General features: G+C 42.8%; 6 protein-coding genes across 17 annotated transcripts; 3 read left to right on the top strand and 3 right to left on the bottom strand.

Moving 5' to 3' along the window:
* Positions 1-1,089: 1,089 nt before the first annotated feature.
* On the bottom strand, positions 1,090-3,187 carry LOC140798470 (uncharacterized). Of its 3 annotated transcripts, none has more exons than XM_073152305.1 (2): positions 2,981-3,187; positions 1,090-2,780 (listed from the first exon to the last, which is right to left on the bottom strand). In XM_073152305.1, exon 2 carries the CDS (start codon positions 2,620-2,622, stop codon positions 1,294-1,296), a length of 1,329 nt encoding a protein of 442 aa, XP_073008406.1. In that variant the 5' UTR covers positions 2,623-2,780; positions 2,981-3,187; the 3' UTR covers positions 1,090-1,293. The 3 variants fall into 3 exon arrangements, with proteins under 3 accessions (XP_073008406.1, XP_073008407.1, XP_073008409.1); XM_073152306.1 differs by having other exon boundaries at positions 1,090-2,770; XM_073152308.1 differs by having other exon boundaries at positions 1,090-2,494; positions 2,580-3,184.
* Positions 3,188-3,860: 673 nt separating this feature from the next.
* LOC140798643 (uncharacterized) lies at positions 3,861-6,862 on the top strand. 10 transcript variants are annotated; one of them, XM_073152602.1, is made up of 8 exons: positions 3,861-4,288; positions 4,997-5,043; positions 5,175-5,380; positions 5,796-5,946; positions 6,046-6,173; positions 6,290-6,352; positions 6,444-6,512; positions 6,588-6,862. In XM_073152602.1, exons 3-8 carry the CDS (start codon positions 5,192-5,194, stop codon positions 6,669-6,671), a joined length of 684 nt encoding a protein of 227 aa, XP_073008703.1. In that variant the 5' UTR covers positions 3,861-4,288; positions 4,997-5,043; positions 5,175-5,191; the 3' UTR covers positions 6,672-6,862. The 10 variants fall into 10 exon arrangements, with proteins under 10 accessions (XP_073008703.1, XP_073008702.1, XP_073008704.1 ...); XM_073152601.1 differs by having other exon boundaries at positions 3,909-4,200; XM_073152603.1 differs by having other exon boundaries at positions 3,911-4,294.
* Positions 6,863-7,436: 574 nt separating this feature from the next.
* Positions 7,437-10,797, top strand: LOC140798642 (calmodulin-binding receptor-like cytoplasmic kinase 2). The gene is made up of 6 exons (XM_073152597.1): positions 7,437-7,924; positions 8,345-8,604; positions 8,711-8,879; positions 9,039-9,128; positions 9,464-9,762; positions 10,265-10,797. The coding sequence occupies exons 1-6, from the start codon at positions 7,690-7,692 to the stop codon at positions 10,523-10,525; spliced, it is 1,314 nt and encodes a 437-aa protein (XP_073008698.1). The 5' UTR covers positions 7,437-7,689; the 3' UTR covers positions 10,526-10,797.
* A 717-nt stretch (positions 10,798-11,514) lies between these two features.
* On the top strand, positions 11,515-13,359 carry LOC140798925 (uncharacterized). The gene is made up of 3 exons (XM_073153019.1): positions 11,515-11,945; positions 12,388-12,488; positions 12,566-13,359. Exons 1-3 carry the CDS (start codon positions 11,745-11,747, stop codon positions 13,209-13,211), a joined length of 948 nt encoding a protein of 315 aa, XP_073009120.1. The 5' UTR covers positions 11,515-11,744; the 3' UTR covers positions 13,212-13,359.
* A 1,144-nt stretch (positions 13,360-14,503) lies between these two features.
* On the bottom strand, positions 14,504-15,769 carry LOC140798479 (uncharacterized). The gene is made up of 3 exons (XM_073152321.1): positions 15,567-15,769; positions 15,273-15,346; positions 14,504-15,197 (listed from the first exon to the last, which is right to left on the bottom strand). Exons 1-3 carry the CDS (start codon positions 15,654-15,656, stop codon positions 14,789-14,791), a joined length of 573 nt encoding a protein of 190 aa, XP_073008422.1. The 5' UTR covers positions 15,657-15,769; the 3' UTR covers positions 14,504-14,788.
* A 2,734-nt stretch (positions 15,770-18,503) lies between these two features.
* LOC140798469 (probable protein phosphatase 2C 68) lies at positions 18,504-22,433 on the bottom strand. The gene is made up of 4 exons (XM_073152304.1): positions 21,640-22,433; positions 20,997-21,323; positions 20,428-20,533; positions 18,504-18,997 (listed from the first exon to the last, which is right to left on the bottom strand). The coding sequence occupies exons 1-4, from the start codon at positions 22,129-22,131 to the stop codon at positions 18,642-18,644; spliced, it is 1,281 nt and encodes a 426-aa protein (XP_073008405.1). The 5' UTR covers positions 22,132-22,433; the 3' UTR covers positions 18,504-18,641.
* Between the last annotated feature and the right edge of the window lie 1,107 nt (positions 22,434-23,540).

Raw genomic sequence — 23,540 nt, 5'->3', positions numbered from 1 at the left:
TCTCAAGTTCAGCTAGAATAGAACCCTAGCCCGACTTTAGCGATGACCAAAGTTTAGCTCAATATCCATTAGATTTTAAGTCCAAATCAAGCTCAAGCCGACCCGATGAGCACTTGTGCCACTTGTGTCAGTAGTTGCAATTTGTATTAATAAAAAAAAGTGGTTGCAACTTGCAAACCTACAATATTTTTTAACACAAATAATTAATTTTCTTTGTCCATCTTCATTAAGCTATGCCCATTGGCACTCACAATATAATTACTAATTGGAAACAATGTGCTAATTTCGGTCTTTCTAAACATTCTATTTGTAAATGGGCCCATGAAAGACATCTCTCTTCAGACGACTTTATAAGCCCTCATGAATCATGATCATCATTAATTGAGCAATTTGCTAAAATATTCCGTGACAATACTTATGAAAAGATCTCGTTCTACTAAAATATATCCCCATTAATTACGTCAAAAAAATTAAAATATATTTAGAAAAAAAAAAGAAAAAAAAAGTAAAGAATGAGAAGAAGACAGGAGACAAAATTTGAGGATCCAAATTAAGGCCTATCCGAGCCCATGCTTTAACCGGGCTCGAACCCGACATAAGTTGTAACTAAACTGGTTCAGTCTTACAGACAGTCGAATTTAACTATTTTCTTTTTTTTTTAATTTTTTTATTATATGTCTCTCCTAAGTATTCTTAACTAAAAAATTGTTATTCCTCTTGCTAATTATCCTCAGGACGAGTTTGTATAATTATCAATAGAAAAGGGGCTTATTTGCAAATTACCCTTTTCTGTCCCGCGCTCCCAACCATCTTTCGATTTTAGTCCGCCGCGACAGCATACCGCCGCTGCCTCGCTGACGTGGGGAAAATTATGTACGCTGTTGCACCACACAGCTGATCTGCGTACGACCGCAACGGCTACTATCCCCGCCTACTCGGTGCTCAAAAGCTCGGTGAGTCGCGGGAATGGCAGGTATGAACTGTACAAGTTCATTTTTATGTCTTTTTTCTCTTTCTCTCTCTCTCTCTTTTAAAAATAATATAGAAAGGATATTAAAAATACAATTACTTTAATCTTTATAGAAGTCATTAGGAACGAAGTAAAGTAAATAACCAGTCTATATAAACTTGTACAAATCTGCAGATTTCAACTTAGATTCTGTGTGTTGGCTTAGCTGATATGTGAAAAGCTATGACAATCAGCATTTTATCATGGAAACTGCAAAGAAATTACAGCAGACTCATTTAGCACTTCCAACAACAAGCTATGAGAATAAGCACAATGCTTTATATTCAGTGAAGGCCAAAGAGACCTTTGGCAAATGAGTGTGAACCTTTCCTCCTCCCCTTGTTTGTACTTCTGCTGCTTCTCAAAGGAGTGAGATAGAAGCGCAGAAGTCCGTTATCCAAGTTTGCAGGCGAGGAGTAATGAACGGTCCGGCTTCTACCGAACATGCATTCTCTCTTCTTTGCCAAATCGGGCCTGAGATTAGCAGTATTAATTCTTCGGTGTGCACACGGGTTCTCTCTAGCAGGAGCGAGGCCATTTTTTTTAACCTGAATTTGCCCGTTGGATTTCATGGTCCCTATCTTTTTGCTCTTCCGAGTGCCCTTCCAAGATTCGGACAGAGACCTCTCCAAAACGTTCTCACCTTTCTTTATGAAATCACTGAGTGGACTAGTTATACTCCGGTCCCATACCTTGCTCCATCCGCGCGATTTTCTCCTACCAAAATCTGAAGCAGCCACTTCTGGGTGGGGTTCGTCATGAGTCCCGTCTCTGAAAAGACTCCCCAAACTACTGCCTTCTGATGATAAGGATCTCTCGTCGGCTGAAGTCCCACCGTTAGCATTGCCATTACAGACCTTTTCAAGGTTTCCACTCATGGGCTCCTCACGCATGCTTCCTCTTGTCCTTCTAAGGTCATCCTGCTGTGCTTCAAGACAGGCACAGGAGCACGATAGTGCCCTGCTCACCATTGAACCATCCCATGAATGCCTCGGAAGTTCCCATGAACTTCTGCTCGACTCACAGCACGCCATCCAGTCACAATAATACATCCTGAGACTAGGCTTTCTCTCCAACTGTTTATTTTCAACTTCATCATGCAAGACCTTATCCATCGATTGGTTCCTTTTATGATCATCTCCTGTCCTATATCTCAATCCTCTTCCTGATAGCACTGAACTCCACCGAAATGAAATGCCTCTTCCTTTCAGCTTCCTTTCGCCATGAGAATCAGATCCAACAATGCCAGCAGCATCATTATGACTCAGGGAATCTTTTGCCTTCCTATCAGAATTCACCTCGAGATGAAGAATTTTAGCACAATCAACACCGCCCGAAGACCAAACATTTGTAACATTTCTCTTACTATCATCCATCTGGAACAATGAAAGCAGAGTTTTCCTTGCACTAATCTGACAAGGCTTCTTTTCACCATCAGGAGTGGTCTCTACTATCTCACTCTGCGAGCTGCTTGCCGTGTTCGAGCTTGTATCAGAAGAACCAACACTTGATAACTTTTCAACCAAACAATAAGAACAGAAACCAGTAAAGAACTGAGATGGGTGCTTACTACACCTCGCAAAGCTGCCGTTCTTTGGGTCAACTGGGTCCATTTTTAACTTGAAAGTGAAAGAAAACAACAAGCTTTCTTTGACGAGATTCTAGCAGAAGGGGGCTTTTGAACCCAAAATACCCGAAAGCAACAAGCTTTCAGCATCTAATAACACTGAGATCAAGCTTTTCTCCTCCAAAAGGCATCAACTGCCACAAACTATGGGAAAAGTAAACCCTAGGATGATGTAATTGACGACATTACGAGAAATCTGAAACAGTGGAACTAAAGAAAAGCAAGAGGCCAAAAAATCATTAAAAAATCCAAGAAAAAGAGGCTAAATTTCCCAAATTTCCTGGGCGAATTCGAGAAAGAGAGAGGGATGCAAGGGATCCAGAAAGGAAGCAGAGCTCAAGTACCGATTTTGGCCAAGAATGACAGAGCAACAAGCGAACCCAAATCGCCGAATTCGATGGAATCTCTCACGAATTCGGTGCCGAGAAGCCCAAAATCGCAGCTTTACCTCGCCCCTCTTCGAAACCCTAGAACAAAGACCCGCATCGATGCAATGATCTCCTCTTAGGACGAAAACATAAAATCCCACAATAATATCGCAAACTGTTGATGTTTGATCACGAAAAATGGCACTACTAGCTTGTTGACCACGATACCCTCGTAACGGTTCAATTGAGAAGTAACTCCGACCGTCCGATCGATCAAGTCTTCTCAGTTTAGCCGAAGGGTAATCTTGGAAAAGGCAAGTGGCTATGGAGCCGAACTGTACCTTGGATACTGTCCGGAGGAGGAGGTAGATAATTAAATGACACGTGTCACGACGCACGGAATCTACTAGGGAGCCGTTATAAGCTGCCTCACTGTAGCAGTAAATTCTAGCCTGATTAAAATGACGAAAATAGCCTCGTAGTTAAAGCTAGTTGACGTATCGTGATTGAGGGACCGAATCGTAGTAAAATTTATCTTTCTAGGTGTAAACCCGACAAGAAAAAATATGGAAGCAAGTGACCAGAATGCCCTTCCTTTTCCTTTTCTTATATTATTATAAGTCCCAACCATGTGCTGATGCACGTGCAAGTCAGCCGTATTAATAGCCCGCAAGTCCACACTAAAGATTTTATTTTAAAAGTGATTAAAAAGAACTCTTAGTAGTCCTACACTATAATTACTAACAAACACGACGTAACTTGGAAACCCATGCCTTAAAATGCGTGCCATGGCATGTGTTAGTGCGAGTGTCTTGTGGGTGTCTTTTGATATGGGTGCAAATAAACTCCACAAAGTATAATCGCCTTAACTAATATTATAATATCTATGGTAGAGAGAGAAGGCGTACGTTAGAGCCAGTCCCCTGTGTGGTCTCTTCCTTTTTCTCCCTCTTTGTTCTCTTCTCTGCTCCACTCTCTGCCAAATCTAACTCTAATTCCAAAACCTCCATAGATTTCCGCAAATCCGATCTAAAATTCACGATTCGGCGCCGCCATTCCGTCAGATCCGTTGATCTCCGCCAACTGCGAGTCCCAGAATCCGATTGGTTATGGCGTAAGTCCCCCGGATTTGGCGTTCCCGTCGATTGAAACCGTCGCATTTAAGTAGCTCTCGTTGGTCGGATCGGAGGATCAAGGTAATGAGTAATATGGCGTTTAGTTCGATCTGTGCTAAAGGTTTGGTGAGATCTGTGGCTGTTTGCATTTGAGCTTTAGCTTTCTAAGGTAAAGGTGAGAGACTTCCTTGATTTGATTACGTACCAATTGATTAGAACTTTGTCAGCGTTCAAAGATTGCATCCTTTTTTGTTTCACTTAACTTTTTAGCATCAGATTTGAAACCTGAGATCTGAATTCTTGGTTGCATGAACTAAACCCTACTACCTTCACCAAATTAACTGCTCGTTCTTGTATCTCTATGATTCTTTAGAACCAAAATGCTAACGCAGCAAATTTGAGTCTCATGCATGCTCTTTGAGATTGAATTGGGAGTTGCCCTTAGTGTGTTGGATTTGGATCAGTCGCTATCATAGTGGTTGGCACAATTGCACTCATCGTAGATTTGGTCAATAATTTTATGGGTGGTGGGTCCTTCCTGTGCTGTGTCAACTGGTCCAGTACGATTCAGAGACTGGATCATGTTTAGGATTGAGTCCCCATCGCAAAGTCGATTTCGGCAAGTGCACCACCCTTTCTTAGCTGTCTGATCCTGACCAGGTTGCCACTATCATCTGTGAACTTCACTGATTTTTTGCAGTGTGGGGTCATTAAATTATGAAACTCTGCAGATAAGGTTTCCAGCTTTCCATAGAAATCGCATAGAAGATTGAAGATTTTGGACATTTCCTTCCATGCATGATCACTATAACCAGATTCCGCCAAACATATTTGGCAATTAGATATGACTAGTTTGTGAAATTTTATTAATTTGCAGCTTTCTGAAGTTTTGATGCTAGAATAAGCTAGAAGGCTAGAACTCAGGTATTCTCCATTCTGAGTGTGTGTCCAATTGGTAGCTGACTCATGAGACAAAGCATAGTTGCTTTACAAATGAGTCTTAATTGTGATTGCTTTACTGAAGTTTGCACATTATTCATGGATGGTGAATTCAGGTGGTAGACATGCAGTGATGGAAGCAGAACTATGTTCATCTCAAATTCTATCTCCTTCTCGAGAAGAAAGTGGAGATGAGGAGCTCACAGTGCTCCCAAGGCATACGAAGGTTATTGTCACTGGAAACAACAGAACAAAGTCTGTGTTGGTTGGCCTGCAAGGCGTCGTAAAGAAGGCTGTCGGTTTTGGTGGCTGGCACTGGCTGGTAAGTAGTAGCTATCTTATTGATGAAAGCTTATTGCACAGCATTGTTGTGACCATTGACTCAATTAACAGTAAGGTTCCTTGATCTGAACCATATTTGTGCATTCCATCCATTTGGCAATGAATCTGATGATGATCTTTAGTCTGAATAATGGCAAGGTGATTTCCAAATTAAATTTCCTTTGAAGAATTATGAGATCGTAGTTTCTATTATGAATCAGAAAATTTTGGTCTAGGGTAAACAAAATTGAATGTCCAGGAGAAACTTGGGAGCTCTTGCTGCTGCATTCCTATCTCATTGCATATCTATACACTTCATTCTAGTTATGACTTCTCTACTACTATTAATTGTCCTGGTCCTTATATTATTTTCTCATATATGTAGTAATACAAATGTCTTGAATGTGGGATTGCAGGTCCTTAAGAATGGAGTAGAGGTGAAGCTGCAGAGGAATGCATTGAGTGTCTTAGAACCTCCTACTGGTAATGAAGCTGAAGATAATGTTACTGACTGCGATAACTCTTTCTGCAGCAGCTCTGAAACAGGAGAAAAAGACATTGGCTACTGTAGGTTACTGTTCTTATACTTATGTGTTGACATTAAAATCTAAATGCAACAATTTGCAGATAAAACCACTTCTCACACATAAATATTCATCATGACAGCCAACGTAGAGTTTCACAAACCGACAAAATCAAGGTTCCGGCATACAAGGCCATGGACAACCTCTGCCAAGTCGATTAACCGAAGCCGACCCAGAGACATTCCCTCACATAGTTTCAAGCCTCAAATGGTGAATGATAAATCACGAACCTAAATTTTGTTCTTACTATAATTGACAATCCTCGTTTTTAACTCTAGCTGAAACTTAATCAGTAGCATGGCTTACACAGTGTCACTTACTGACAGGGAGTAAATTTATCGAAACTTGGGACTGCCACCCTATGGAGATATTGGAGGCATTTCAAGCTGGTAATGTATTCCTATAGTTACATAATCTCACGTAAATGTAAATTATATCTAAAAACTAAGGCGTCATAAAATATGGACGACGGCAATACAGGTGAGCATTAACCCTAATCCATCGAAGGCCCAGCTGGTCCATGGTGTGCAGCATCATTTCCTCTCTCAGGTACCCACCTTTCAAACGTGGATATTTTTTTAGTTCGATCTCGCATGTGATCAATCTCTATTTCCCCTCTCCAAGTTGCAGAAGCAATTGGATGAGATGCAGGTCATTGTGGGCTTCATCCACAGAGCCAAGCAGTTGAAGACTCTATACTGTCAGTAAGGGTTCAGACCTATGATATGAGAAGTAGAGAATATCTACTATGAACTCGAGATCTAATGTATGCTTATTACCGAGTATGAAACTTGAAAGAGTTGATCACATAGAGTTTTCATTCCTCAGCAATCCAATTGTAAAATAATGTATTGCTACTGATCAAGTGGAATGAGTAGAACAAGCCAAATGATCTAAAAGGCGTCTCTCATTTATTGAACCACTAGGTTGGTTTAGTTACCTAAAGGACACGGCTTGTGACGAGTTTGACAACTTTGCAAGGGAAAGTCTTTATCCACTGAAAACGATTTCTAACAATGCTTAGTTAACTACCTGAAATGTTATGTTCCAGATCGGATGGCATTGAAGTCTATATCTATTTTAATCATCCTATCACAATCTACTCTGAAGTGTTCATCGTCAACAAATTAATTATTACTACTAATAAAGTTGGAAATAGCTTGAAGTAACAATCTAGTATTATAAAATTAGTCTTCATACAAGGGGTGTGTTTGTGTGATCTCTCGTTCAGTCGTTTGTCACTTGTCGTCCCTTAGGTAGTTGGATTGAGTGCTATGCAAGCCTTCGCGTAGTATAAGAAGGATTTGATGGTAATAAACTTACAAAACTTCAAAGAAAGTTCTGCACATTGGTGATAGAAAAAAAAGTAGGGATCTTTTTGCAAATGTCCCCAACAGAACTGCTCATATTATAACAAGTCAAAGTCAACTCGAGAGAGGAGGTAATGACGAATGACCCTGTTCGGTTCCTCGCAGCGACCATTAGCTGTCTTAAAAGAAAAAGAGGAAAGATAAAAAGAAAGATTGATTACCTTTGACTTCACTCCGAGTCTTCCATTGGCGTACAGCAATTTCGTGCGCATCGTTGCGCGATTTCGCACGCACCGCCCTGAACAAGCCTCCAACCGGCGCGCGTTAAGAGACGCGGCTCTTAAGATTCTCTTTTTCTTCTTCTTCTTCCATCGGTCAATTTCGATTCTGGAGTTCGAGCTCCTTCGCCGGCGACGATGCGAAGCCATGGCTCGCCGTTCGGCGGCCGGAAGCATAGCTCTGGCAGCAGGATGAGCGATCCGAGCTCGGAGTTCTCCCGGAGCTCTGCTTGGTCCTCCACCTCGTCGTCGTCGTCGTCGAGCAGCCGGAATCCAGTGAGGATCGCCTCCGAGGCGTTTCGGTCGTGCTTCAGCTCCCCGTCGGTCAGATCGCCCGAAAATTCGTTCAAAGATTTCAACCGTCCTACACATCGTAAGTTAAACTTTGCTCGCGAGTTTTAAAGGGTATCTAATTATGAGATCGGATTGAAGTAGATGTTGGTGAATTAGGAAATGCAGATTCTTTATTTCCATTAAAGTTCAAATTTTGGGCATTATTGGATATTTATATTGCTTTAGATGGTTTGGAGTCGGGAAGTATTTAATATCTCTTTTAACAAATGCTATTTGTGCTTAAGCAATTTCTTTTTATAGCTTCTCTAGTGGTTTGGAGTCACAATTTAATAACTGAGTGGAGCTCGAATTGGTTCCAAGTTAATAACTGAGGAAATCTACTGATGCATTTTGCTGTAAATCTTATGGATTCTGTTAATGTTACTTGGTTTGCCAAATGGGGATATAATGACCATCTTATTGCAGTTTCGTTTCCTGTTTTGGTTGATTTTTTTGTTAGTGACACCTTCTATTAGCACGCATAGCAGCGGAAGCAATTACCGGAGCGAAATGAGGCAATCTGGTAAGGGATTATATGCCAGCAAACACAACAATTCTTCTCAAATGGAACCTGGAAGTATGACATTCACCATGGCGGATATCCAGAAGGCAACGAAAAACTTCTCCCCCAATCTGAAGATTGGTCAAGGTGGGTCAGGGACAGTCTACAAGGGGCAGCTTGGTGACGGCACTCTTGTTGCAATTAAGCGTGCTAAGAAGGTTCAATGACATTGTTTTGGCATATAATACCTTCTCTCTATGCTTGCTTGGAAAAATAGAATTTGCTGAGGCTAATTCTGACCTTGGTCTATGGTTTTCTGTCCAGAATATGTACGATAGCCGTATGAATCTTGAGTTCCAAAATGAGATTCAAACTTTGCAACGCATCGAACATTTGAATTTGGTCAGGTATTACGGATTCTTGGAACATGAGGGAGAGAAGATTATTGTTGTTGAGTATGTTCCTAATGGGAATCTCCGAGAACACCTCGATTGTAAGTAACCTATGAATCCTTTTCTTTTACTGCCTTGGCATATATACTTAAGAAGTTAGTCATGACCAAGAAAATTGAGATCAGCCTTAATCTGGAAAGAACTATATATCTGTCTCTTGCTACCATAAATATTTTATGTGATGAGCTCCTTATGTTCAGGTTTGAATGGAAAAATCCTCGACTTTGCGACACGGTTGGATATTGCAATAGATGTGGCTCATGCTATTACATATCTTCATATGTATTCAGGTAGGTCTAAAGTTCTTATAGTTTGTTCCTGATATGTGCTTCGTCGTAAATGAAAACGTGAGACCTGGATATGAAATGAATTATGTAATTAAATCTCGCTGTACTTCCAGTTGCATGATTTTACAACCGTTCCTATACTAATATGAGAAACCTGGATATTTTCTTTTGATGGTTTGGAAACTTAAAACTCCAAGGTCTAGAATTTCTTTACTGAAATAAAAAGAATGTAAAAGATTTCCTTGGTCTATGCATGTATTCTCCTGGTTCTTTAATATCCAGAATAATTTCTCACTCCAATTTCAGTATTCTTACTTATAAAGTTGCCTTTTATGCAGATCATCCTGTAATTCATAGGGACATCAAATCCTCCAACATACTCCTAGCAGAAAACTACCGTGCTAAGGTTGCTGATTTTGGGTTTGCTAAATTTGCTCCAACTGACGACGGAGCCACTCATGTTTCAACCCAGGTTAAAGGGACTGCAGGCTATCTTGATCCGCAATATTTGGTAACATATCAGCTCACAGAGAAGAGTGATGTCTACTCATTTGGTGTCCTGCTAGTGGAACTAGTATCTGGGAGGCGCGCTATAGAACCAAAAAAGGAGCTTAAGGAACGTGTAACAGCAAAATGGGTGAGTTAATTTCCACATTATTTCCTTCCTATTCAGTTGAATACCCTAGGAATTAGACAGGCTAAAACTTATGAGCATTATGTGGATTCGCAAACAGAATAACGTTTGGATATTACAGAAAGTCTCCTTCCCATGCAGAGATTAAACTACATGTGAAGTTAAAAAAAACTTCACCATACTATACTTCTGATGTAGTGTAATTATGCTTAATTGTGTGAAATAATGAAGGCTTCATGTTTATTATTTCTTATTGACTTTCCTCTAGCAAGAACTGTGGTAAGTGCACTACTGTATCTCTGAAACACATCAGGCACAACCACCAAATTGGCAGTTTGAGGATAGACCAAGTTATTCAACCTTATGTTTGTGATTATAGTCTTGGTGTTTTTGATAAGTTTGGTTGCATCTTGCTTTATCTTGTAATGTCTAGTTGATTTTATCTTCTCTGTGGTGTACCAATTGCCACAGTGCTGTACTTAATATGACTTGCCTAAATGTGCAGGCAATGAACAAGTTTGTAGAAGGGAATGCAATTCAAGCACTGGACCCAAACCTTCCACCAAGTCCGGCAACTAATTTGGTTGTGGAAAAGATTTTTGAGCTTGCCTGGAAGTGCTTAGCTCAAACAAGAAAGAATCGACCCAGTATGAGGAGATGTGCAGAAATGTTATGGAGCATAAGGAAAGACTACAAAGAGTTCATGCCTTCAAGTCCCCTCCTCCAGCCAAACCATCCGAGAAGCCCTTCGCCAAAATTGCATTGATAGAAAGATGACGCTGTCCTGACTGACATTGCAAGTTCTCGCGACGGATGACTTTGCCTTGAAAGAAGCTCAAAAACTCCAAAGACGTATAGTATACCTTATTTATGAAGTACCTGGGAAGTTTCAAGGAATCCCCGGTTTGGGCTTATGGTGCAAAGTTTGTTGTAGAAATTTGTACTGAGTTCTTTGAAATTTCTTTCCTTCCAGCATTATTTGACTTGGTTTGGCTTTCTCATATATCACAATGGAATAAGAATACGCTTTGTTATCAACTGAGACACTATTCTGCTTATTTCTTGCTAGAATTCTGTGTTCAATGCTCAAACTCTCTTCTGCAAAGCTGCTCCAAATATTCCAAATATTATAACAGATAAGATCTTGGAAAAGATAAAAGCAATGAGCAAATATATATAGACGTTATAAATCTCAGGCCCAATCCAAGCCCAAGGAGGCCTACAGGTAGGTCGATTATGTTTCAAGATCACGAGCTGATTCGATGATCAGAGAGCTCGAATCTTGACGGACATTTGGGTCCTTGTTTGACTGGGATCGGATGAATAACTCTAAATTATCGAGTTTGCCATCACCATCTATGACCCCACTTGGGAATAGTCCAGTGAACTAACTAACTAACGCGAACGTTAATTAACTCCCATCCCATTTGGATCTTAGATTTTTCTCGAATATTCTGTAGGGATATTATGGATATATCTTTGGTACTTATATGTAAATAAATCGCATTTTTTTTTTAATTTTTATTTCTCAAGTGAATCACTTTATAATGCTATAAGTTTTAATATATAGTATAAATACCGGAAAGAAATTGGCGCTGTTATGTAAGTACGTTGCCTCAAAATGCTGACAGGTCACAGTGCCACATCAGCCTACCTCGAGGCCGGAGCTCCGAAGGGTAAATATCGTAGTTTCATCAACCATCGTGCCTGTTCTCCTAAAATATAATAAAAGCGAAATAGAAAACAAAAAATCCCAAACCTAATAAAAGCCGTATATAGAGCGAGGAGAGGAGAGAGAAAGAGAGAGCTCTTTCCATTCCTCCTCTCCCCCAACCAAAGTATACGATCTCAAACCCCAACCAAACCCTAACCCACCCCAACCTCCTCCTTAGATCTCCTTCTCCTCTACTTCTCCTCCTCTCTCTATCACCATCTCCATCTCTTCTTCGTCTTCCTCTCCTCTTACTTCGACTTCCATTTCACCCATGCGGATCCGGAAGTGCGCCTCCAAGCTTCTCGGCTCCGCATCCGCTTACGCTTCCGGCCCCCAATCCCAGCTCTGGGCGTCGTCTTCCTCACCTGCAGCTCCGTGGGACGCAACCGTTTCCACTTCCGGGCTTATCTGCGAGCTCAACCGCTCGCCATGGGACCTCATGATGCCCGATCTCGAGCTCGCCAGTCTCCAGGTCAGGCTTCCATCCTATCTTCGCACCTCTCCTTTCTATTTCGCTCTCCCTACTACTTCGTAATACGATTAGTCCTCGGCGCTTCTAGTAGGGAAGTATTCGATCTACTGTTATAATTATTAGGGTTTGCTTTGGGAGCCTTAAAATGGAAGAAGTTGGTGATGATTTATTAGCATGGCGCGATCTGATCTGGGTTTCGGATGCTTTTTATTTGAATCTTCTTGTTTCCAATTAAGGCGTAGAGGGGCGGTTAGGATTGGCGGACGGGAAGAGTAGGAAAAATAAAAGAGAGCGAGATAGAAACCCTAGATCGGTCGGTCCCCGAATCGCGATCAATCGAGGGTTGTTACTGTTTCTATTTTTTTTTTACTGTTTTGCCCCTCTGCCCTTTTGGTGCTTTAGCTACCCTTGCGGGATTCCAAATCGCTTCTTCTATCGACAGGACGATGGAGATGGGGGCACTATGGGAAATGGCGTCAAGCTTGAACAAGACCAAGAAGACGACGAAGAAGGCGAAGTACCCATCCCTACTATCGCGAGAAGGTAAGCCTTAATTACTTTAGCTGTAATAATATGACTTCATTAGGGCAGTCTTCTTACTTTAGTACTGGGAAGGATAGAGAAGAGAAGAAGACGAAGAAGAAGATGGAGAAGAAGAAAAAAGTTGCGAAGAAGGAGGTAGAAGAGAGCAAGGTATCTGCGGTAGATACCGTCTCGATCTGCAAGAAGACGGACGGCAAGGGATGGCACTGCAAGCGGCCGGCGCACCACCCCCACTCTCTTTGCCAGTATCATCTCGCCCAGCTCCGCTCTTATAGCACCAACTACGGTGCTAGTAAGGCGAGTACGTCGCGAGCTGGAGCGGATGCTAAGAGTAGGAAGAAGAAGGTGGGTGATGACGACGCCAGCACTAACTTATACTACTATTACTATTCTGGCTTCGGCCCATGGCGGGGGAAGAGGAGGGGTGGAAGCCGTGGCGATAACGGTGGTGGTAAAAGCGTCGGTAACGAGCAAGAGGTGGAGGAGGAGGAGGAGGAGGAGGAGGAAGAGGAAGAAGAAGAAGTCGGCCGAAACAACTCAGGAGCTCGGGATATGTATGAAGATAGCGTTGCGGTCGCAGGTGGCGACGAGGAAAGCAACGGTGAGGATGACGGAATGGACTCCGATGGAAGCGATGACGATGACGATGATGATATGATGAGGAATCGTAGGAAGAGAGGAAGGAAGCCTGTGAAAGCTCGATCTCTCAAGTCTTTACTGTGATATTAACCTCTCTACCTCTTGTTGGTCGTCGCTGTTGTTGTTGTTGTTGTATTTTAGTTTTGCTGCGAGCTGCAGTTTGTAAACAGGAAGATTGCATGGATTAGATCTTCTACCGATGTCTTAAAATGGAAAATCTCCTGTTCGTTTAGATCGTTAGGTCTTATCATGAAGCCCCCGGTAAAAATAGCTACGTTGCAACTACTACTGCAAGCAAAGAATATATCGAACCCGGTTCATCCAGATAAGATGGTGAACCGGTTCTCAGAAATAATCCGTCTCCGGTTCAGCAATGGACCAGATCTATACTGACCTTTTAAGTTTTAACTCCTTGATAAAATTTTGTTAGCCAATCCTGAATAAGTTTAGTGCCTAAAATTAATGTCAGAGAAATTGTACGCAATGGAGCATTAATAGGGCACAGCCGTGAAACTGCAAGTTGCACCACTCTGTCGATCCCATCTCCCATGCAGTGAATAATTATTATTCGGAGAATAAATTATCTCATACGTGTCTTATCAGGTGCTATTTCTCAACTACAATTAGTGCGTAAAGTTAAGAAAAAGATTTCTTCATCTTCTTTTTTCATATAAGTGATATAGGAATTATGAATAAAGTCCAACGTCAGTGAGGACAAAAGAGATCATTAATGTGAATTGTAGATGGGTAAAAGAGTTAACGAGAGAATAAGCGTATCACTCTCAACTTTTATCTTTTTTATCCAATATGAGAAAAATAGAAGAGGAAGTAGTTGGCAGAGGGCCCACAGGTTGAGAGGGGTGTGTCCCACTTCGATACCTTGTGGCACCAAATAGTTCCAAATCATTTCCATATGGAGTGATTGGGAGCAAATGCGCTAAAAGTTATTGAATTGAAACGGAGCATAGTTGATCATGTCTGGAGACACTGGTCCATTGTCCAGTCCACTAGGTGGGCTCAGTCTGATAAAACAAAAGGAGGTTGTCACATATGCTTTCAATTGCTTTTCTTATGAAAACGTAACATTACCACCACCTTTATTCAGTTTTTTTTTTTCCTTCTTCTTTTCTTATCCTTTTTCCCCCAAAAACTGCACACGCAAAAATAAAATAGTAATAACATCAGAAAAGCTTTGGATGAGTATAGGTTCTTATAATAAAAAGTATAGCCTTTTACATGTCTTCCCACCTCATGGCTCATGTTCTTCATGCTCATCACAATTTTTACTCCAAGCTTCTTATTTATTATATATATAGTATATATAGTATATGTATATATTATATATATACGAGCATTGAAAGTAAAGGACAGAGAGATACTACTAATCCCCATACTAACATCTGTGTATTTACCTCAACATCCAAATGACATTGTCAAATTTACAGGTCAAAACCTTTCACGAGCAAAATTTCATGGCTATGATGAGAAAAAAGGGATCAAAAGTTACTCATTTCCTCCTTTTCTTCCCTTCCACTTTAACCTGTACAGCTATATCTATAGTTCTATAATACCTTTCATCTCTGTGTGTGTGTGTGTGTGTGTGTGTGTGTGAGAGAGAGAGAGAGAGAGAGAGAGAGACCTTGGAAAGAGAGCATTCACATTCATGCACATCCACCTCCATCACCACCATCACCATCAATGGGATCCTTGGAGGAGGAGTCTTCATGTCTCCCAGCTCTTCTTGTGCTCCGCGAGCGACTTGGCCCAAACCCATCGTAGTAGTAGAAGCCCTCCTCCCCGCAGTAACCGGCATTACCCTTGTCCTCCTCCTCCTCCTGGACTTCCTCCTTCCTCTTCTTCTTAGTCTTGCTCTCCCACTCCTCACCTTTACGAGCACCTGCTCTGGGAGAAGGAGACGGCCGCCTTCTATGCGCGAGGGACTGAGAGAGATGGTGCTCGCAGAGGCCGCTCCCTGAAGCCGCTGCTCTCTTGCATCTCCACCCCTTCCCATCGTTCCGCTTGCAAGAAATCATGGATTCCTCGGCCTCTGGCTTCGATCCCTCCACAGAGCTACAAAACAACGACAGATAGCTTCAAATCTGTAGAATAAGAGGAAGATATCGACTTCTTTGGCATCCACCCTACCTGTTCCGAGAACCCACAAAGCTCTCCTTTACCTTTAACCTCTCCTCGCCTTCTTCTGTCGGTTCTAATCTCTTCTGCAGCAAAACAACAAACGGCTCGTAAGCAGTTCAGAGTACCACCAAATAGGGTTCGATTCCCCTTCCCTTTTGACTCATAAGGATAGAATCAAGAAGACCCATGTCGCGAATATGCCACAAAATTCGAAAAATATTCAGAACCGGGGTACAAGAAGACGATCCAAAGAACCCGAGCCACAGGGTTGTGGTAGTGGATTTGGTGGGGGGTTTTTTTCACCTCGGAGCTCGCATTCCACACGTGCTGGAGAGAGGAGGAAGACGGCGACGGAGCAATCGGGATGGTGGTCGCGCGCTTTCGGATCCTCATGGCTCGACGCCTTACGAGATCGTTAGCTTTCTCCTCGTTGTCTCTCTAAATTTTCTCGCTGTTTCTTTGGTGTCTACTGCTCATCGATTGGTATTCTACTGAGAGTATTTGGGCCTTTTTCTTTCCATTGGAAAAGATCCCCAATTAGTTTGTTCGGGTTGGAGGAATTTGTTGCATTACAGGACTTGCCGGTCCCTAATTGGTTGTATTTTTTATTATATTTTACGGCAAATTAGAAGCTGCCAAGCATCCTGACTGCAGCGAATTCCTGCATCAGGGCTGAGCTCAATATTAGAACAAAATATTGAGCCAATTATCAGAATATAAAAATTTTATTAAAAACACTGGCTGTTTTGAATCAATTATTCATTCACCCGCTATCATATAAATATTTATTATTTGACTCCATATTTTATATTCAACATTATAAATAATTTTAATTTTAATTTCTTAAAACAGTATAACAACTCACTGAGTTATTTTTTCTATTATCAAAGGTAGAAATAGAAGGGATTATAAACTGTCATGAGTACCCTCCAACGTATGGGATTCCCACCTCGATGGTGCAACTGAATATGGGCATGCATTTCCCCCCAACGGTTTGCTGTCATCATCAATGGCGAACCCACGGAGTAAATCTACCCACAGCGGGGTCTTCGGCAGGGCGATCCCATATCACCTTACCTCTTCATTCTGGTGTCGCAAGCTCTTTTGAGCATCTTCAACGAGAGAACATTGAGAGGGGACCTGAAAGGATTTCAAGTGGGCGATACTAGGCTATCCCACTTATTGTACGCCGACGACTTACTACTAACAGTCCAGGCTACCACCTCCAACGTGGTAACCATTATGGAATGATTAGAGAGATATTCACTCCTATCTAGTCAAAGGGTGAATTTTCAAAAATCTGTTGTCTATCTTCTGAACTGGATATCCCCTACTCATGCAAATCAACTCCAAACAACACTTGGATTGCAGACTGCACACTTACCCTTCACTTACCTAGGCATCCTCATCTCGGGGCGCAGAATCAAGGTGAAGGATCACAAAGGGATAATGGATCGGGTAGAGAAGAAACTGGCTGGGTGGAAAAGAAGCACCCTCTCCACGGCTGGGCGTCGTACGTTGATCAACTCGACTCTGCTAGCCATTCCATCGTATTGGTTAGGCAGTACTTGGCTGCAGGATTCAATTCCTGAAGCGATCACTAGGAAGGCGAGAGAGTTCCTCTATGAAAATGGTCGAGGTCGCGGAATTCACTTGGTGAGCTGGGAAGTGGTAACACAGCCTAGGGAGGAAGGGGGTTTGGCAATTAGGAACCTCCATCAAGCTCGTACAACCCATCTTGGCAAGCTAGTGTTTAAGGTTCTCAACAAGGTCGACTCTCCATGGGTGAAAATTCTACTCAGCAAATATGGAGATTTGAACCTTTGGGATCTTAGCTCTACGACGAAGGGTTCATGGGTCTGGCGTGGCATCAAGAGGACTGCAAACCAACTTAAATTGGGTTGCAGGAAGCTGATAGAAAATGGATGTAGTACAAGGGCAGCTCTGGAACCATGGTTGTCGCCCATTCCATAGAACCGGCAAGCAACCACGATGCACTTGGACCTTCTTGACAGGAACCTTCTAGTTTCTGATCATATGGATAGTCGACAGTGGCCAACATAGCGTATCATAAATGCCGGGGGAGTGGATATAGCTTTCGAGATCTCCTCAAAGCTAGTGGGCAACTCCTCCTTAGAGGATTGCTGGATATGGGGACCAAGCCTGCATGGCATCCCTACAACAAAATCTATCTATGAATTCCTTCGGCAACAACAATTGGAGAAGTGGGCGGGCTGGAAGGCAATCTGGAAATTGTCAATCACTCCACGTGTCCAGGCTTTCTGCTGGAAAATGGCGTGGGGCCGGCTCCCAACTCGGCACTATATCCACTGCTTACGGATAGGCCAAGAGGAGAAATGTGCGCTCTGTGGTTTAGAGGATGAGACGATCACACACTTTTTCTTTGAGTACCGCTACAGTTTGGAATGTTATTCTCCCCACTGCTACCAGGCGGGGGTGGGTATCATACTGCGCAATGATCAAGGAACCCACATGAAGATAGCTTGGGAACCATGTCCCAGTGTCTCGGCATTATATGCGGAGGTATGGGCAATCCGTTTTGGGTTGCGACTTATATCCACCAATTGTAAGTTAGTGGTGGAGACCGACTCCTTGGAGATGGTTCGCTTGCTGTGCATGGAGGCTACCTGTCCGTGGGTGGTTAGGAATATGATTGCGAAATGTAAATCACTTTTAGGTAGATTTTAGGCATACAAAGTGGTTCATGTATTTAGAGATGCTAACCGAGCTGTTGACTGGGCAACAACTCGAGGTAAAGAATCGTCTACTTGTGTTGTATTGGGACCTTTGGACCCTCTTCCCCAGACCTCTGTAACCAAAATTTTAGCGACTCTGCGGGCTAATTACTTAGGCAGCAGACGCATAGCTAAATAGAGCTCTCCTCCTCAAAAAAAAATATATATTATAGACTCAAATGAGAAACATTTTTAAATATTTTAATTTTTAAGTAATAAATATTCTCGAAATCACTAGTAACTCGAAATATTTTTAAAGTAACAGAAGTAAAAATATCCATAGTATATTAATATCAATGTTAATAACTGTTTTTAATAATTTCTAAGTTTAAGTCCAGATCAAATCCTCATACAAAAATTACAACAGATAGCTGAAAGTAATCTCTTTTCCATCTTTCTGTCGTCTTCTAGTTTCTGTTTCTTCTCTTTTCTCCGGGAATAAGTTCTTCGAGCTGTCCCCGGAAAATATATATATAGAGAGAGAGAAAGAAATCTTCTTGCTTTGCATAAATTTACCTTATTATCTGTACATTTTCCCTTTGATCTCTTCCAAGATACATATAGACGACACTCCAAGTTAAATAAAAGAAAACAAACTTTTCAGATGCATCATCCTACCTTTCTATACCCTTCTTCTCAAATCAACCACTATAACACTAATATTGTCAGCACTCATCCTCCCAAGTGCAAGCCTAGCTAGCAATGTTGCTGCAAGAGAGCATCTTGGGTCAGATTCTTGCACCAGCTCCTCATCTTGAGCAGCTACTGCATTCTCAGCAACTCTATTGTACTGATCTCTAGAATCCCTTGCAGGATCTGATTCCTCCAAGCAGCGTCGAGCGACATTGCACGCCAGATCATTTGGTATGACATCCCATAAGCCGTCGCTTGCAATAATGAGACATTCGTCTTTATTGGTTCTCTCCACTATTTTTATATCGGGATCGGATATAACTTCAGGCTTCAAGTATTTGTCCCCTGTATAGGGATTGCAAATCAACATATAAACGGTCTTGGCTAATTTAAAGTTCAAGACGAAACAAAGATTACTAGAGAAGGTAAATACATATCATTTCACCAGTTTAAAATATTAGTAGCAGACAAATATGACTTTCCTCAGCATTTCGAATATATCGATTGAGGAGTTCATCAATTTTGTTGGATAGTTGGAAACTGAGTATCCTATAAATATGTATATTTCTTCGATTTACTTGACAAAAGAAAAATATTCACACTAAGATAGGTACTATCTACATTCATGTCTGTATTTCTTTATTCCTCAATATCATATGCAAATTAATTATATTAGATAACCAACCTGTAGGAATCAACAATTAGACAAGAATAATAAGAACTGTAGGATGTTACCATCAAGACACTGTAGGATATATTATCTACTGTTTGTAAAAAAAGTGAAGCATTTCGATCATAGTTTTGTTCATCACATTATTACAGCTAGTTCTGATGAAGGAATAATTCATACTCTCACAAATCAAGATCCAGGTAGAAATATTTATCATCCAGCTAACAACCTCTTGCTTAACGCAATCAGCCACGAAGAACAAAACAATTTGACTTCATCTCCTAACTGACTCCATTCTTTATACTGCTTATAGAAATGTCTACTTGTGTAATTGGGTGTGCTTCAGATGATAACTTGGTGCAGCTTGTGATATGTCTTCATATCATGCATGATGCATCAAAATTCCCCATCAGCGAGGACACCACCGAAATTGTTGTTCCACATTGATCACCAATTTATAGATGATTTTAGGCCCAACAAGGCAGACCAACCATATGGGATATCCCTTTTTTCGCTCGTAAAGCAATTCAACTATACTGGCCAGTTGAACTCAACATCATCACTCAAAGTAGTTAAAGATGTGACTTTTGTGGTTTATCATCTAAAATCTACAGTTTCGACAAGCTGGAAGCTCTATAAAGAAGAATGCATCTTGAGAAGGAAAAGAAGTGGTCAGGTGCTCCTTGCTTAGGATATTGAAGAAAGTGGGAAGAGGAGAAGAAGCAAGTTTAATCTTAATAATAGAGGATCTAATCTTTATATCTACTGTTAAATAAAGGTGCTAATGCCTGCAAGTCACCTCATTAATGAAGTCCTTAAATAGCCCAACATTGCAGAACAATCCTTCTTTCTCTTTTTCTACAATTAGGGATTAAAGTATAGACTTATCATGTGAACTACCAACCCAACGTTCGTTCCACATGCAAGGTAATCAATACAGTAGGCGAATCAATTATGTAGCACATTACCCAACAAAGGGCCAAAACGGAAACAACCAACCAGTTTTAGCAATACGGAAACCAAACCCATCGAAAACTTTACTAAGAAAATTGCAAGCATTCGGATTGGTTTAAGAGACGCACGCATGAGGTCGAGAGTAGCGTACCTAGCGCACGTGACATGGCGAGGATCCCATGGACGCGAGCTCCGTTCACAAATATCACGCGCCCCCCGGCCGCCTCAATCCTCGCCAGCTCATCCGGCCGATCCGGCTGTAAAAAAAAAAATACATACATCGTTGCATGTAACTCATCCATCCATCGTCTTTTGTTGCGGGTGGTCGCAGCATACAACAGTCAAAAGCTGGACACGAATTTGCCAAGCTCATTCTTATAGCCACAAAGGCAACATCTCTCTTTTGCCAACGAGAGAACGACGCGTGGCGATTTCTCATGTCGCCGTCGCCCTTCTTGGGACTCAATGGGGGAACCCCAAAGGGTGAAATCACGGAATTAAGATCCGTCCGATCTTGCCACGTGTTAGGTCAGCATTACACGTGTCCGGCTCGGACGGGGAGATCATTACGTAATCGAATCCCTCCGTTCAAATTTCTAGGCACACGCGACCACGTGTCCGAGGCAAAGATGGGTAGGAGAGCGGTCCCAGGGGGAGGAAAGGAAACAGGGATTGGTTTGGGGTTCAATTTACAGCTAGTGCCACTATGCGTTTGATTACCTTGTGGTCGTCGGAGAGGGGGATGGCTTCGCCATCGCGGCTGAGCACTGCTCGGGAGTCACCGCAGTTGGCGACGAGGATGCGGTCGCACGCGACCATTGCGACCACCGCGGTGGACCCCACGATGTCGGACTTGAACCCCGACCAATCGCAGGCGCACGGCGGAGGGCCCACGCATCCGCATGCGCAAGCCGCGAGAGCAAGCTCGTCCATGCGGGCGAAGCCACGCGCCACTGCCGCCCTCCACGTGTCCTCCGGCGAATCAGGCCGCCTAGCGAGCTCCTCCGAGAGCAGCACGTGCATCCGCTCCTTGCACAGAGCCGACACCTGCGATGATCATAACATCTGGTCAAAAATGGACGGCTAGTGTCTTCTGTGGCAGAGGTCAGAGAAACTCCACCGTTCGATCAATATCAAATGTACTAGGAGCAGCCTTTCAGTACCGCAAGTTCGCATAAAAAAAACTATTTCAAAATTAGATGAAAAGGAGCCGCGAGATTGAATTAGGATCTTTTGCTACGCGGCAAAACCGTTACATGCTTCAAATTTCTAATCATTTTCATCAAGAAATTAAGAAACTACGTAATAATGCTTTGTTACTAGCAAAAAGAAAGTCTAGATATGTTTAGACGATAAGATTTACGTGACAGCCGCCGTGGCCGTCGAAGACGGCGAAGAAGTCCAGCGGCGAGCCGTCTTGCCGGCAGAAGAAGCCCGGACGGACGGAGACGGCGTCTTCCATAACCCTAGACCGGCCGGGGAGCGACACCAAGCCGAACGCCACCGGCGGTCTACCCGACGACGAACCGGAGACCGAAGGAATCGCAGGATCCGGCGATTCCCCTTCTTCGCTGAAGGATAATACCGGCAAAGTAGTCGATCGCGTCCCCGCGTTAGTAGCCGGTGGCGGCACTTGCTCCGGTGGTGAAGGCGGAGAAGGAGGAGGCGGCGGATCGGATCCGGATTTGCGGCTCCTCTTCTCGCCGCACACCTCAGGATTCGCGACCTCCCGCTCCCGCCTCTTCTCCCACCGCCTAGGGTTATCGGCGGCGAGGCTCCGCATCTCGATCCTCTCGCGGCATTCCGCCGCGGATTTGCCCTGGCCCTCGATCATCGTTATTTTCACATCCGCCATCAAAGGGCCCGATTCGTCGGATGTCGAGATTCCGCTAGATCTCCTCCGTTCGTCATTACCGATGGGAGTGGTGTCGTGACGAGAGAACGCGCAAGGCCTTTCTATTCCACAGAGGCGTTTTCTTATATAATAAAGGAGGAGGTGAAGGAAGAGGTAAATATAATTAAACTGGGGATTTTAAAATTTGAATCGGAAAAATTGTTCCAAAATTTCGGCTATGTTGTTTTCCTCGTGGAAGGATCTCGGGCAAACAACTCTACGCCGGGCAGGTCCTATGCCTGCCCGACCTGTCCCCTGTCGACTACGACGTCTTGAGGTCATGACACGTGTATGTGGGTAATCGTCATTCTATCTGAGGGGGCTGCTCGCGCGTGGTAATCTTCACCTGAGGCGAGTTCTAGCGCTGCGGTGCTCCTAGCACTATGGTGCCATTTTGCAGGAAACACCTTGTCCTGGTGATATTATCGGAAAACCCCTTCGAAACTCGGTACTTTTCATTTCAAGTCAAGAGAGGAGGAGAGATTAGTATGTTACGTAACGAATATTATGAAAGAAAATTTTATATAGGAAGAGGCTAGTAACGTCCGTCTCTGATGTGTTTTACAACTAATCTCTTATTACCTCTCGTGATTAGCTCAAATTCTGAGAGGGCTATCAAAAGCGAGCGATGAGATGTATGCGACCGTACACTTTAGGCCCAGCCCAAACGTGACGGTGTGCGACACGCTTGCAATTGGAGCCAGCCACGGCTGCGGCAGGGGGACAAGAGCGTGGCCCCCCCACCACCGACTTCATCCTCCCCATATTTGCTCGTCCTGGGTGAAACGTGGCTGCCTACTGCTGCAGTAGCCTATCCAGTCAATGGAGCTGGTGCTTTATCTTCGACACGTGGAGATGAAGGGCCCGATCCGGACAACGCTAACAGCAGACAGCGACATTGAGGACGTGGCTCTTATATATATATATATTAAATGGATCCACGTCAGCTTTTACACTTACGAGGACAGGACGTCTACAAATTGACAAACCGTCGGGTGGGACACGTGTCGGACTATTGGAGGGCATTTGAGATCCAGTCAGATAATTTGGGATTGCGAGACAGATGATCTCCTGCAGATCCAACTGCAGGGACTTCCTACAGCTAGGACACGTGGTGGCCGAGGAAGCTTCGACAAACCGTATCAAGAATGAAACCCACATTTTATTCTAATTTTTTGAGAGTTTTTCGATAGTAACGTGCTTATCCGAATTCCAAATCTACCTTTGAAGTAATCCACAAGGAAAGGAGCAGGCTTTGATTTTCTAGCATAAAAAGTCACCAGATGGCCTCATTATATTGCCGCAGCCTATACAACAGTGGAAAACCTTTGATTAAAGCCACTAATTTAATGGTTTATTCAAAGTGTTTA

This window comes from Typha latifolia, chromosome 12, assembly GCF_019914945.1.
Source record: "Typha latifolia isolate L0001 chromosome 12, TyphaL0001v2, whole genome shotgun sequence".
Classification (NCBI taxonomy): Eukaryota; Viridiplantae; Streptophyta; class Magnoliopsida; order Poales; family Typhaceae; genus Typha; species Typha latifolia.
This window is presented reverse-complemented; position numbering and strand designations above follow the sequence as displayed.